The sequence below is a fragment of the Oculina patagonica genome, unplaced genomic scaffold (genome assembly GCF_052425735.1).
Source record: "Oculina patagonica isolate OP01 unplaced genomic scaffold, crgOcupat unplaced253, whole genome shotgun sequence".
Taxonomy (NCBI): Eukaryota; Metazoa; Cnidaria; class Anthozoa; order Scleractinia; family Oculinidae; genus Oculina; species Oculina patagonica.
Genome location: NW_027558095.1, coordinates 1 through 13,458, shown reverse-complemented (window position 1 = coordinate 13,458; position 13,458 = coordinate 1). Strand labels below are relative to the sequence as shown.

Here is a 13,458-nt window from a genome sequence, read left to right as displayed (position 1 = left end):
TGGTCTCGTGTATGGTTTAGTTTAAATTTTCTGAAGAGCATCGCCGTCCCTTTCATAATTATGGGATCCCTCCTGTAATGGTAAATTCCATTAAACAGCAACATAGAAGAAATAGAATGGCGAGTAACGACAAACTTTGTCGAAATAACGACAGTGAACTGAGGAATGAATTAAATAAGACAACTAAGGCTACTGATGTAGTCACAAATCCCCTGCATCTTCAGCATACAGGGCTTGTTTTTAGGTCAAAAAAAGCTATCAAAAAGCTATCAAGTCCAAAAGTAGATAAATACAAAGAGTAAAAAACTTTCGTTTCTTGGCCTACCGACTAGTATTTCGCCACAAAGGGTACAAGTGGCTGTGGCTTATCAAGACGTCATAACTTCAGTGAAAAAAATAGTTAAAAGAAAACAACTTATTGCATAATGAGGGTTTACATTGAATGCCCATTGAATAATTTCGGCTGCCCTCTGGAAACCAACTAAGGTAGTTACATTGATTTAGCAAGACAAATAAGCCCAGATATATCATTCCAGCCGAACGAGATGCAAACCCACCTTTGAAACTCATTGACGACGAATGCTTGAAACAGCAAGCAAAATTATTTCGAGTAACGGCTCTTTCAAAATGCACGATAAACTCCTGCTCTGAGTACGTCGTTCAGTGTCACGTCGTTTAAATTGGTCGAAAAATTTTAAACACCGTTTTTAAATACTGCGAAATTTAAGTACCCGAGAAACTCCTGCTCTGTGTACCTTAGTTAGTCACGTCCGCGTTTTTAATCGATCGAGATACGATTAACTGCATTTTTAAAATACCTGAGAAACTCCTGCTCCATCGATCACGTCGCAGGGGCACCCATCGAGAATATAGTTTAAAAGCACTTAAAGATACGATAGCACCGTTGAACGTATTTTAGTATTTAAACGGTAGATATAAGCATATTTTTATCCCCAAAAAATTTTTTATCTGTTCGGATTTCCTAGCTGAAAGTCTAGTGATCCGAAAGTAGGGAGGAGTGAAACTAGCCTGAATTTCAGACATCCCTCTGTGCTCGCCTGCTTGCCAGAAGGGACGTCTGAACACATTCGGGCCTAATGCCGTCCGGTGACGTCACTACACTTTGGTGTAAATTCATGCGGAAAAGTTTCTGTCGAGGCCATGAAATTGTGAAAGAAAAATCGCTTCAATAAAGGATTACAGGGTATACTAGTAGTAATCAGCGATTAGGGGAATGCGTTCGAGTAAGGCTTGAAAGGAGGGGTAGTTTTTGGTGTTGACTGGGATTTCCCCTTTTTCTTGTACAATTTGTTGATGATGGGACAAAAGAGGAAGGTGAAATGTTTGTAGGAGTAATTTAACAACATTGATGGCGAATAAACTGTGAACAATAACTCTATTAATTCTAAGAATGAATGTGTGTTATGTGTAACACACAAGTATGAAAGTAACGACACAGTTCAAAGTTCAAACTTAAACTCAGCTGTGGCACTGTTCCTTTAAGGTTACAGACAACATTATTTTATATTTGAAACAGTAACATGTGAATTCCATAGAAAGCTCTTTTAACTTGAAACAGCAATATATTGAAGTATGAATTAATATTGCAGAATTTGCTTTCAACTAAAAATACTTACTGCCTGGATAATTACATTGTTACACCAAGTTCCTGGTGTTGACATTTGCTGAATGAAGTCTTGCCAACTATTGTCAGAAACGCTCTCAACATAAAATTCTGGATGATTAATCAAGTGCCTAATACCAGCAGCACGAATTTGAAAATGCAACTCTGCAGTTCCATACAGTTGGTGTGAAACTGACCTAAAAAAACAGTCTCCACTCCCACCAACATCATAAGGCATTAAACTTATCAATGAAAGTCTCTCATTAAGAGATACCCAAGGCAAATTACAACTTTCATTTGCAGGAAGCATACCTCCTTTTAAATTTGAACTTTGGAAAATATGACCAAAAGTGCTATTGTGACTGAAGTCAGACTTTGTTTGAAGCATGTCAATTGATAACTCTTTCTGTTTACCAATGCAATACTTGTATCTTTTTTCTCTTTCTGTTTGCTTATGAAAAAAACATATTTACTGTAAAAATGTTCAGAGTTACACAAAATAAACCATTTCTTGTAATTGCTACAAAAATTTCTAATAAGTGAGGAGCTTGGGAAATTATTTTTCAGTAGTTTTTTAAGTCTACTTCTGTATTTCTTTCTTCTGAGCAATTTAGTAACTCTACGAACAGAAATTCGAGATGGTTCTCTGTCTCGTTTTCTGTTGCTTTTTGCTTTTTTCACAGCCTGAGATTTCTCAGCATTTGTAGAGATCATAGCAACAGAACAACTCCTATCACCATTCTTTCCAGCTACAACACGGACATCTCTTTCGTATCTCTTTATAAGCTTTATCATAATTATTGTGGGTATCATTTATCGAAGTCTGGACAGAACTCTGTGCACGACGTGATTTGGTCACGTTATACAAAAGAATGCTTCCGGTGCCGCATTTACTCGACTGAACAATGGTTCGGTTGTATTCGATCGCTTCATCTGACTAAACAATGGTTCGGTTGTATTCGATCGCTTCATCTGCTCCGATGTCGTCTACACCGTGCAAATGTTTAACGCAAATGCGAGCCTCATCACTCGATAACGTCGCGTTCTGATCACAACTAATGATCAAGTGGCTCAACAGCCGCCGAGCTACATAACTTGGAAAGTTTGTTATTTGATCACAAGCCATGATCAAGTGGCACAATGGCTGCTGAGCTATACAACTCAGAACATTTGCTATTTCACCACAAGCAACGGTCAGTTTTGGTCGCAGTTCAGCAACCAAAGACGACAGAAGAGGCGATTCTTGTACGAGAACGAAAGTAAACAGTTTTACTAAGTACACAATCTAGCGACCAAACGAAATGTTCTAGCGAATTCGTGAAGCACGCGTGCAGAACAGCGACAAAAGACGACAAAAGGGACGAGTCAATGCGAAAACGAGACTAAAATATCGTCGCACCAGTTTCGCGGCCGAGACTTGCCGTGCCCCTGCAAAAATCAACCGGGGCGGCCAATTTGGAGTCCATACACCTGCGCGCGCATTACGGCTCGATTCATTCCGCATAACAGTGCACAGGCCTACCAACTCAAAAGACACAGGACACAAAACAGAATTAGGCTTGCGCTCTCCTTCGTCGAACGCAAAAATTGTTTTAATAGTAATAGAAATCGGTAGGTTTTAAGTTGGCGGCATTCGTCGCTTCGACATGCAGTGTTTTGCCAAATTTATATGTACAATCTTGTTTTGTCAACAAAGCCGCTCGACGCTTATGTCCTGCAGCCTCGATGAGCCAGTGATTTCTGAACTCAGTGCCCACGGTCAAGTAGGATATTTTTGTATTGAATTCCGTTTCTTGATGCCTCTGTAACCGCCTAAATTGATTCATTTAAGTACTCACGAGTGTGTTGTATTTGTCCGTTGCGTAACATATTATATTTTGATCGCTAGATTAAGCAAATAAGTTCAGATTAAATCGGTTCCGTAAAAGAATATAGCCTGCAGTCGATTAAAATATCATTCATTTGTCTCAAGTTTTCAATAGTTTACTATTCTTCATCCGTAGGTAAACTAATAAAGTAATAAACTCAAGGTAAATGACTAATAAATTCATTTCTGGGAAGGTGAACTCGTTCGAACTCTTTCCAAACGTTTTCAAATTACAATCCTCGCGCGGTAAAATTCAGTCATAATTTCACATAATTATGCAAATAATTTTTAAATCAACCAATCAAAATCACTACCCGGTTTTCGGGTAGTGACGTCACCGGACGGCATTAGGCCCAAATGTGTTCAGACGTCCCTTCTGGCAAGCAGGCGAGCACAGAGGGATGTCTGAAATTCAGGCTAGAGTGAAACACGATCGCCCCTAAGAACGACTGCGTGGGAGGCTTAAAGTTATAGGGATCAAAACTTAATTTTCGAAAAAATTCTAGCCAGAGAAAGGCTCCCGAAAATTCTAGGTGACCTTTTTAGAGTTAAAATCCGTTAAAAATGAACAATTATACCATTTTTTAGATATTCGAAAATCCTAGGAAAGGCAGGCAAGCAAAAAAATTTACAACTCATGTGAATTAAGGATTGGCTCTTGTTCTCATACGACGTTTTGGTCATTTCTTTGTGATTTGTTCCTTTTCTCAAAAACTTTGCTTCTGTTTGTTTGTTTATATTAGAAATTAAACTTTCCAATGATTGGCTCAGCCCAAAGTGGTCACGTGACTGACCACGCCCTTAAATGTAAAAATTATGAGCATTTAAGTTACGGGATGTAAATATACAAGAAAACTTTCGTTTTTTCTCTCAAAACCTTTACCTAACCTAGTTAAACGTCCTGCTAAACGGGGATTTTGAAAAATGTTTATTATTTCTTCATTATTTACTATTTTTGCCTAGTCCCAGTCCCTCTCCAAGGGAAAGACGCTGTAACTGAAACAAAAGAAATAAATTTGTAAATCCCCGATTAGTTCTTCATACTTGGTAGTTACAGCCATTCGCAGAAACCAAAATTAGTCAATCATTATACCTGCAAGTTCTCGTAAATTTGGTTTGAAATTTATATCAATAATTTGGGTGTGGTGTGTCACGTGACCAAGCAGGAATGACCTTTAAACCAAAAACTGAAACATTTCGTACAAACACTTTACCTTATGCAAGTTTCTAAGCGAAAGCTTGAATAACTTTTAGATTAGACCACCCCCCTCCAAAATTTAGCCTGACCCATTACTTAATTCACTTGAGAATGAATGTTCCGAAAATTCTAGATCTCAAATCGTCTTCCGAACAGATATCAGTTACGAAATATTCCGTTGGGTGCCCCCGGACGTCGTTTTTAATCGGTGGAGAATAATAATAAAAAAAAAACTGAGAAACTTCTGTTCCATCGATCACGTCGTTTTAATCGGTCGAGAATAATAACAAAAAAAATATTAATACCTGAGAAACTTCTGCTCCATCGATCACGTCGTTTTTAATCGGTCGAGAATAATAACAACAATTTAATACCTGAGAAACTTCTGCATCATCGATCACGTCGTTTTTAATCGGTCGAGAATAATAACAAAAAAAAATTAATACCTGAAAAAACTCTTGCTCCATCGATCACGTCGTTTTTAATCGGTCGATAAAAATTAACAAAATAAATTAATACCTAAGAGACTTCTGCTCCATCGATCACGTCGTTTTTAATCGGTCGAGAATAATAACAAAAAAAATAATACCTGAGAAACTTCTGCTCCATCGATCACGTCGTTTTTAATCGGTCAAGAATAATAACAACAATTTAATACCTGAGAAACTTCTGCATCATCGATCACGTCGTTTTTAATCGGTCGAGAATAATAACAAAAAAAATTAATACCTGAGAAACTTCTGCTCCATGGATCACGTCGTTTTTAATCGGTCGAGAATAATAACAAAAAAATTAATACCTGAAAGAACTCTTGCTCCATCGATCACGTCGTTTTTAATCGGTCGAGAATAATAACAACAATTTAATACCTGAGAAACTTCTGCTCCATCGAACACGTCGTTTTTAATCGGTCGAGAATAATAACAAAAAAATTAATACCTGAGAAACTTCTGCTCTATCGATCACGTCGTTTTTAATCGGTCGAGAATAATAACAAAAAAATAATAATACCTGAGAAACTTCTGCTCTATCGATCACGTCGTTTTTAATCGGTCGAGAATAAGGCCATCCCAATAAAATGTTTTGTTTCCCATCGCCCCGTCCCTTGTGATGGTGGGTCGGTCGGTCGGGCAAAAAAAAAAAAAAAAAAAGAATGAACACTTGAAGGATTCTGGGTTCCAGAAAAGGCCGGGCTGCTACGGAAGAAAGCCTGATTACAAAAGTCAACTCGAAAACGTGGTATTTGCGTTCATTATTCCTTAACAGTCTTAAAATAACGTAGTATCGATGTTTATTAACGACAAAGACATCACATCATACCAATTGTGTTAATAAAACACGATCGTGTGCTTGTAAATTGAAGTAATTGCTTCTTTAAATAGTGAACCTGGAATTTTTTTTTTTACTTTTCGAAAAAAATGGGTCGGTCGGGCGATGGGAAACGAAACATTTTATTAGGATGGCCTAATAACAAAAAAATAATAATACCTGAGAAACTCCTGCTCCATCGATCACGTCGTTTTCAATCGGTCGAGAATAATACCAAAAAAAAATTAATACCTGAAAAAACTCTTGCTCCATCGATCACGTCGTTTTTAATCGGTCGGGAATAATAAAAAAAAAGCATTAACTGCCTTTTTAAAATACCTATATATTTAGTTACTCACGTCCATGTATACCTACCCTTTAATACAGGGCCTCAGTTATAACTATATAATCGTTTAAGCGTCACAATTGTCACTTTATAGCGTCTCGTCACGTTTGCTATTATTTTAACTTCTGTGTATTTAGACTACCTTATTATAGGAATATAACGAAGCATTTTAACAACGCGAACAAAATATACGCGTAATAAAATTAACGCGAATTTAAGAAAAGTTCTGGTTAAATGCTTATAGTAAACGTGTTTATATTAATTAACATCAATAAAATTAACGCGAATTTTTGAAATTCGCGTTTATAACATGTATCGTTAATTTCCTATAATAAGGTATTTACAAGATGTGTGATGTATGATGTGCTGTTTAATTAAGTCAATATAAACTGTCGTAATAACATGGGTTAACGGTTCGTAGCAATTTATAAAGAAATATATGAAAAGTTCTCTCGCCCGAGGAAGCCCGGGGGGGGGGGGCATTCCCATATATGAGCTATATAGGCATGTGCCGCTGTGAAGGGTATGGTTTTCAAGGAGTTTAGTCTGGGATAGGGTATAGAAATCAGAGAGTTTTGGTCTAGAATAGGGTATCATTTGCCGAGAAACCGATCAGTGGTATGAAGAATTAAGTCCAGAATAGGAATAGAAACTCGGAAGAGAAAGAGGCTTCCATAGACGTGAATAAAATCATTGTGACGTTTGTTGACAGATGGTTTTCCATTAAAAACACTTATAGTGATGCAGTTTTAAAAGAAGCAAGTCTGGGATAGGGTAGGGATTTTCGGTATCTAGTCTAGTATAGGGTTGCAAAACCAGCTGAAGATGGTCTGGTATAGGGTAAGGGTTTCAGAGTCCCAGCGGCACACCCCCACCAAAAAATATATAGGGTGCCCCCCCCCCCCCCGGGCGACGAAGCTCGGTACGGAGGGAAACCCTCCTGCCAGGGACAACTTTTCTCCATATAAACATGCCTTTTAAAAGTGCAACCTGGTACCACTTTTTACCTTTTAGCGGTCCATTCGCAGTATCGTTTTTTTCCCTGTCTGAGCGTGAACAAGAAGAATGGTTGCTTACATTTAGTCACAGAGAGGTTCCGAGTTCTGTGGAACTTGCGAATGCGTGACGGAAGTGTGTAGTTAACGGCAGCCCTACCAATCAGGTGCCTCGTTCCAAGGGGCTAGAGGGGTGTAGCCAGTGAAGGTGCTTTGCGTGATGCTAAGGGATCGCAGTGAAGTAATGACGTGTAGTTCAACAAACATGTACGGCATAATCACTGGAGGAACCAGAAGTCTGGGGTTCTGTGTGGCCGAGGAGCTAGCGCAGAACGGCTACACACATTTGATCCTTACTTACAACTCCAACACAGAACGCGCGGAGAAATCAAAGAAGACCCTGGAAGAAAAATATGGAATCTCAGTGTTTCTTGTAAAAGGAGACCTAGCTCAGCCTGAAATCGTTGATGCGATCTTTGACTGCGTGGAGAAGAATTTTGGAAACAAGCTCAATGCCCTTGTGTGCAACGCCGGAGCTGTAGTTGGCGTGACATCGACGCCAGAGAACGAAGCAGCCAAAAAGGCAGCCGCAAGCTACCAAAAAACCATCGGCTCTGGCGATTTCGACGATTTCTCCGCCTACAACTACTTGCAGGATTTATATCCCAAGTGTTTTATTCGAATGGTGGAAAAATCGATCAAAATTATGGAAGATAATAAAGGGTACATCGTGGGGGTGTCGGCCCCAGGTGCTAATATCATCCGTACGCCCGGAAATCTACCATTCGCTATCCCAAATCTAGCCAAAGGCGGCATAGAATTATTGGTAAGGTTGAGATAACTATATTTAAAATCCTAGCTGCTTATTGCGGAAAATTAATCAGCATGTTTCAATAAATAAACGCTCTATTCATTATTGTTATTGTGAGATGCAAATCAGTTGGGTATTTGTGCAGTTGCTGCATAAATTTTCTGCATGCAATCCAGCACGTAAATACAGCTATACTTTAAAAAAATAGTTATCTATCTTTTTCCCTTTTATTTCTAACTTCTTTTTCCTTCTCCTTTTTGATGAGCAGCCGAGCCACGCGTGTACAAGGGGTACGAGTTATAGCAATAGTCATGTTGACAAACATTGACGTCATATTCGGTCACGTGCACACTGTTGTGGTGAGCTTAATTAGCTTGCGAGCGGCGGAAAACCACGCTTACAATCGATATTCCAGCATATTTTTCGATTCATTGAAGAACTTGAACTCTCTTTAAACTTTTCCAGCGAAGCATTCATAAAATTCTGAAAGATCAAGGGGCGGGCAAGGTACTGCTTATTGGGGGAGGGAGGCGAGGCAAAGGAAGAGGATTTGACAGTAAACTGTTTGCCCGCAAGGAGGGGAGGGGACTTTTGACCGTTTTAATGGACTTTATTTACAACATTTTATTGAAGTTTAGTGACTCTTAACCTGCGATCAGGCGTTATTTTTCTCGTAATTTTTCTCGTTATTTTCCTTCCACCGCAAAAAAAGAACGCCTGATCGCAGGTTAAGTGACTCTTTTCGACATCCACAAATGCTCTGGGACCTCTGGTGTTGGGCATTTGAACAGAAAGTCTCAGCTAAGATCAAATGCTCGGCCTATGCCCGGCCACCCCTCCTGCGGCTAACATTGATTGGTGCATTATGTGTGTTTGCCGTGCGGTCGGGAGAGGGGTGCCAACACGTTCGCACTCCTTAGTTCACTTAGCCTCCTTCGCAAGATGGCGTGACGAGCCAAAAGAACGTCTTTGTGAGAGGCTACACAGTTGAATCCCGAAAACTCGAACCTTCAAGGGAAATCAAAAAAGCTTCGAGATATCGGGAGTTCGAGTTATCGAGGGTAAAATTAGTAAGAAAATGACCTGAAGGAGAATTGAAAAAGGTTCGAGTTAGGGACGGACCATTATTTTTTTGGAGGGGGGGGGGTGCAGGGCCTGGAAAGACAAAATAAATTGTTTGCAAAAACGATATGTACAACAAAAAATAGTAAGAATTTCGAAAAAAATGTTTGCAGAGGTGCATAAACTAAAAAAAAAGTTTGCAGAGGAAAATTTTCCATCCCCCCCCCCCTCCAAAAAATAATGGTCCGTCCCTAAGCGGGATTGAACTGTATGTAGTTCACTTCAATATTCTGACCTCGTTTCTGTCACGCAACGCTGCGACAGAGGCATCGCTCCCAGGCCCCGGGGCGTGGCCACGAATCAACCAGCAAAGTAACGTTTGTTACATTACTTTCATTTATCACTTCAGGTGCGATATTACGCTCACGCCCTGGCCCCACGCGGGATCACAGTCAACGCCGTCGTTCCTGGCTTTATCATGTCTGAGTCGTGGCATCACTTGACAGCAGGTATGGGCGGTGTTGAAAGCGAGGCTACAAAGGCCATGATCCAAGGAACACCTATGAAGCGGTTCGGGGAAGGTCGCGAGTTTGCTCACGCGGTTTCTTTCCTGTGCTCACCCAAGGCTTCGTTCATCACAGGGGTGTCCTTGCCAGTGGATGGAGGGTTTCATCTCCAGTAATTTGATAAGCTACAAAACAAAGTTTCGATTTGATGTCAATGTTTGGGAGCGCGCGTAAAAAAGAACGCCTGATCGCAGGTTAGCGCCTTATTGACTATTCGCTCATAGAAAACTCGGGGTCGTAGTCTAATTGTTAAATAGATGAATTCAAGAAGAGCACTCAGAGAAGTGTGAGATTTACCCTGGTTCAGAAGTTTGAAAATTTCAGCCTCCCAAAAACATGCGCATACTCACAGAAACAAAGGTGCTAGATAAGAGTTAGATGCAACTCTGTTAGTAACATTATTTACACTTTATACTCATAAAATGCGTACACCCAAAAGTGTTTACTCACTAAAATTACTTGTAAACGCAATTATAGCATTGTATTCACCTATTATTACGCTAACAAACACTTGTTGTAATATTGAATGTGGCATTAAAAGATATACAAATGGACACAAAGATAGTTACTTATTTATACGTGCAAAGATAATGATTTAAAAGTCATATACCGCAAAAACTTTATTCAGCGCCCCCTCCCCCCTCCTGGAAGGGTTATTTCTGTGCAAGACCTTTCTAGGGGTGGAGGGTCTAAACAGAGAAGCAGGGTCAGCTTAGGGAAGAGGGTGTGCCGCTAAGTTTCTGAGACTCTGACTCTGGACCTATTCCAAAGAAAAAAAGCTGAATTTGCGATCCTGTTTCAGACAAGCAATGCAAAAATTGGTACCCTGCTCCAGACAATAGCAAAATGGAAAAACTTTAGATTTAAAAAAAATACTAGCGGTTATCATAAAGCGCTCACTTGGCTTCGTCTGTGGCTTGGAGATAAAGCGGCGAGGAGAGCGGAGTTTCGTAGCTATATTTATACTTGATCGTAATTAATCTGGATTCTGCGGGGGAAAAATCGACCCTGTTCTAGAGTCAAACCTAAAGTGAAATATACCCTCTTCTAGAGAGAAATGGTAATTTTTATACTCTGTTCCAGAATCAGAGAAGAAATAAAACATACCTTGTTGAGCGGCACAAACCCGTATAGCCTATATATGAGAGAACACCCCCCCCCCCTCCACTCCGGGAGTAGGCCACTCTAGAACGTTATTGTAATAGTTTGACACAACGTTTTTACATTCGCATGGTGTTTGTCCTGCATTTTGAATAAGAATGAACGAAAATGTTGTATTTCAATTGAAATAGACTTCCTGTAAAATCTCAAAAATTAATTTCCTGCAAGAGAAAAATATTAGAATTATGATAACTTATTCTGTTCGGTGAACTGCTCTGATTGGTTGAGCTAACAATTAGGTTCATGGCACGTGTTGCCACTATCTTGTTTTTCGAGTTTAGTTCGGTTTTGGTGCTACGTTATGTCATTGTGTTACACGTTTAGCGAGTTGTGGAAATGAAGTCCGTGAAAGGTAGTGACTTGGACAGAATCCTATTACCAGGTTATGGGCCCAGGACGTTAATTTATTGCTGTAAGAATTCAGTTTAGGCTGTTTTGCCGTGGAATCGTGGAACATGACATAGATGTCGGAAACTGTATAAAAGATTGAGAAACTGAACGAAAAGAATTACCAGTCATGGAAGAAAAAACATAAAGCCCGTCTTAATAGAGCGTTGCATGTTTATGGGGATTCACACAAGATGGTCAAGTAACACCCCCAGGTGAAATTGCAACTCGTGCTGTAAAAAATTACCTTTCGGTTACGATCTGACAAAGCTTATTCCGCGTTGATTACTCTGAAGAAAAGGGTCTACAAGTTCACATTTCTTTGGTACCGACCCTCTCGCAGCAAGAACCTACTTTCGGTACCTGCAATGGTATTGATGGGAGCAAAAATCTTCCTTATACAAGGACAAGTGTTTGGTACTGAAGGACGGTAAGGAATTTGTCATTGGTCGTCTATTGTGTTACAAGCTGTACATGATCGATATGCACAGTCAATACCATCGCGTACGCTCAAGTTTCGACAACTGACAGTGCGCCATCGCTGGCAGTTTGGGATTAATTGCAGATTGTGTCATCTAAACTACACCTATGTGAATCAGTTGGTGAAGAAAGAAATGTTTGATGACATAAACTACCATGCAGACACCCAACCCAAGAGGGATGTGAAGCACGTGTTCTTAATTGGTAAAATGCAGAAGAAGCCCTTTCCTAAGCAGAGCCAACGCAGAGAAACCAGACCATATAAGAATGAACACAGTGATGAATGTGGCCCGATGCAAGTGGAACCAAAAGGTGATAATAGATACCTACTTACATTTACAGATGATTTTTTTTTACGATATACGACTGCTTAATCCATCAAGTCCAAGAGTGAAGTACTTTCGAAGTTCAAGGAATATGTCAATTCTGTTGAGAAACATACTGGTCATCAGATTATGAAACTGAACACTCTGGTAGAGGATGATTTTAAGGTCCTCAGAAGCGACAATGGAGGAGAATACACCTCCAACAATTTCGTTAAATTCTGTGCTGAGAAAGGAACTTCACTCGAGTTCACTGTTCCATACTATCCACAGCAAGATGGAGCTGATGAACGGATGAATCTCACAATTATGGAGGGAGCAAGATCGATGCTCTACCAAGCTAAGTTAGCACTGGAATTCTCGGCAGAAGCCTGCAGCACAGCACCTTACTTCACAACCAAAGCCCCACAACAGCATTGAAAGATAAAACCCCAATGAGCGTTTGTTTGGTAGAAGACCAGACATTTCACATCTGAGAGTCTGGCTGTGTGAGTTATGTATACGTTCCAGATAATCAGTGGAGAAAGCTAGATGCTAAAGCCCACAAAGCGATTTTTAGGAGTATCAAATGGTCTTTGCGAGCATTTGCGAGCATGCGAGCACAGCGTTTTTCTTTGCGAGCACGAGCATTGACAAAAATTAGCCTTGCGAGCAACAAGCACTTTTCAAAAACCTACCTCCACTAAAAATCGAGCATGAGAGCACTTGTAAAAATGTGCAAGCACGAGCAAACGAGTACCCACTAAAATTTTGCGAGCATTGCGAGCACTGCGACATTTTGAGGGACCATTCTTGACTCCTATTTTTGTCGGATATCCTCCTGGTGTCAAGGGGTACAAACTTTATGATCTGGAAAAGAAGAAGTTTGTCGTGAGTCGAGATGTTTTATTCTTTAAAGAGAACGTTGATCATTTTGACGAGGAGATTAAATCGAAGGATGCAGCCCAAGCAGATGTGAGGAGCATATTTCCTGAGGCGGACCAAGAAAATGAAAGTGTTGCACAACACTCCTTATATGAAGAACCTGCAGTTTCAGAGGATGTTGAACCTCCAGTTCAAAAGAATATTAAACTTGTAGTTTCACGGAATGATGAAACAGTGTGAGTACCAAATGAAGAAGCACTAGTGAAAATAACATATGAAGATGTCTTTATGGAAACAGCTCGAAACCTACAACCAGTAAGGGAGCGAGGACTACCAAGCAGATTCTGTGATGAAAATTGCCTACTTGTTGATTCGGATAGTGATGAGCCGAAGACAGTTTATGAAGCATTGAATGGTGAACAGTCTATCAAATGGAGATCGAGAAGCTATGGAGTACTTTTCTTTA

At 39.9% G+C, this 13,458-nt stretch overlaps 1 protein-coding gene across 1 annotated transcript; it reads left to right on the top strand.

Annotated features, from left to right (window-relative positions):
* The first annotated feature begins 7,580 nt into the window (after positions 1–7,580).
* Positions 7,581–10,310, top strand: LOC144640325 (3-oxoacyl-[acyl-carrier-protein] reductase FabG-like). Its single transcript, XM_078499498.1, has 2 exons — positions 7,581–8,164; positions 9,621–10,310. The coding sequence occupies exons 1-2, from the start codon at positions 7,583–7,585 to the stop codon at positions 9,891–9,893; spliced, it is 855 nt and encodes a 284-aa protein (XP_078355624.1). The 5' UTR covers positions 7,581–7,582; the 3' UTR covers positions 9,894–10,310.
* Positions 10,311–13,458: the final 3,148 nt, after the last annotated feature.

What these genes read in the sequence shown, in the direction of transcription:
- LOC144640325 (XM_078499498.1), top strand. Translation starts at nt 7,583, where the DNA reads ATGACGTGTAGTTCAACAAACATGTACGGCATAATCACTGGAGGAACC. An exon ending in AAGGCGGCATAGAATTATTG is followed by an intron (nt 8,165 to 9,620) that starts GTAAGGTTGAGA and finishes TTATCACTTCAG; the next exon opens with GTGCGATATTACGCTCACGC.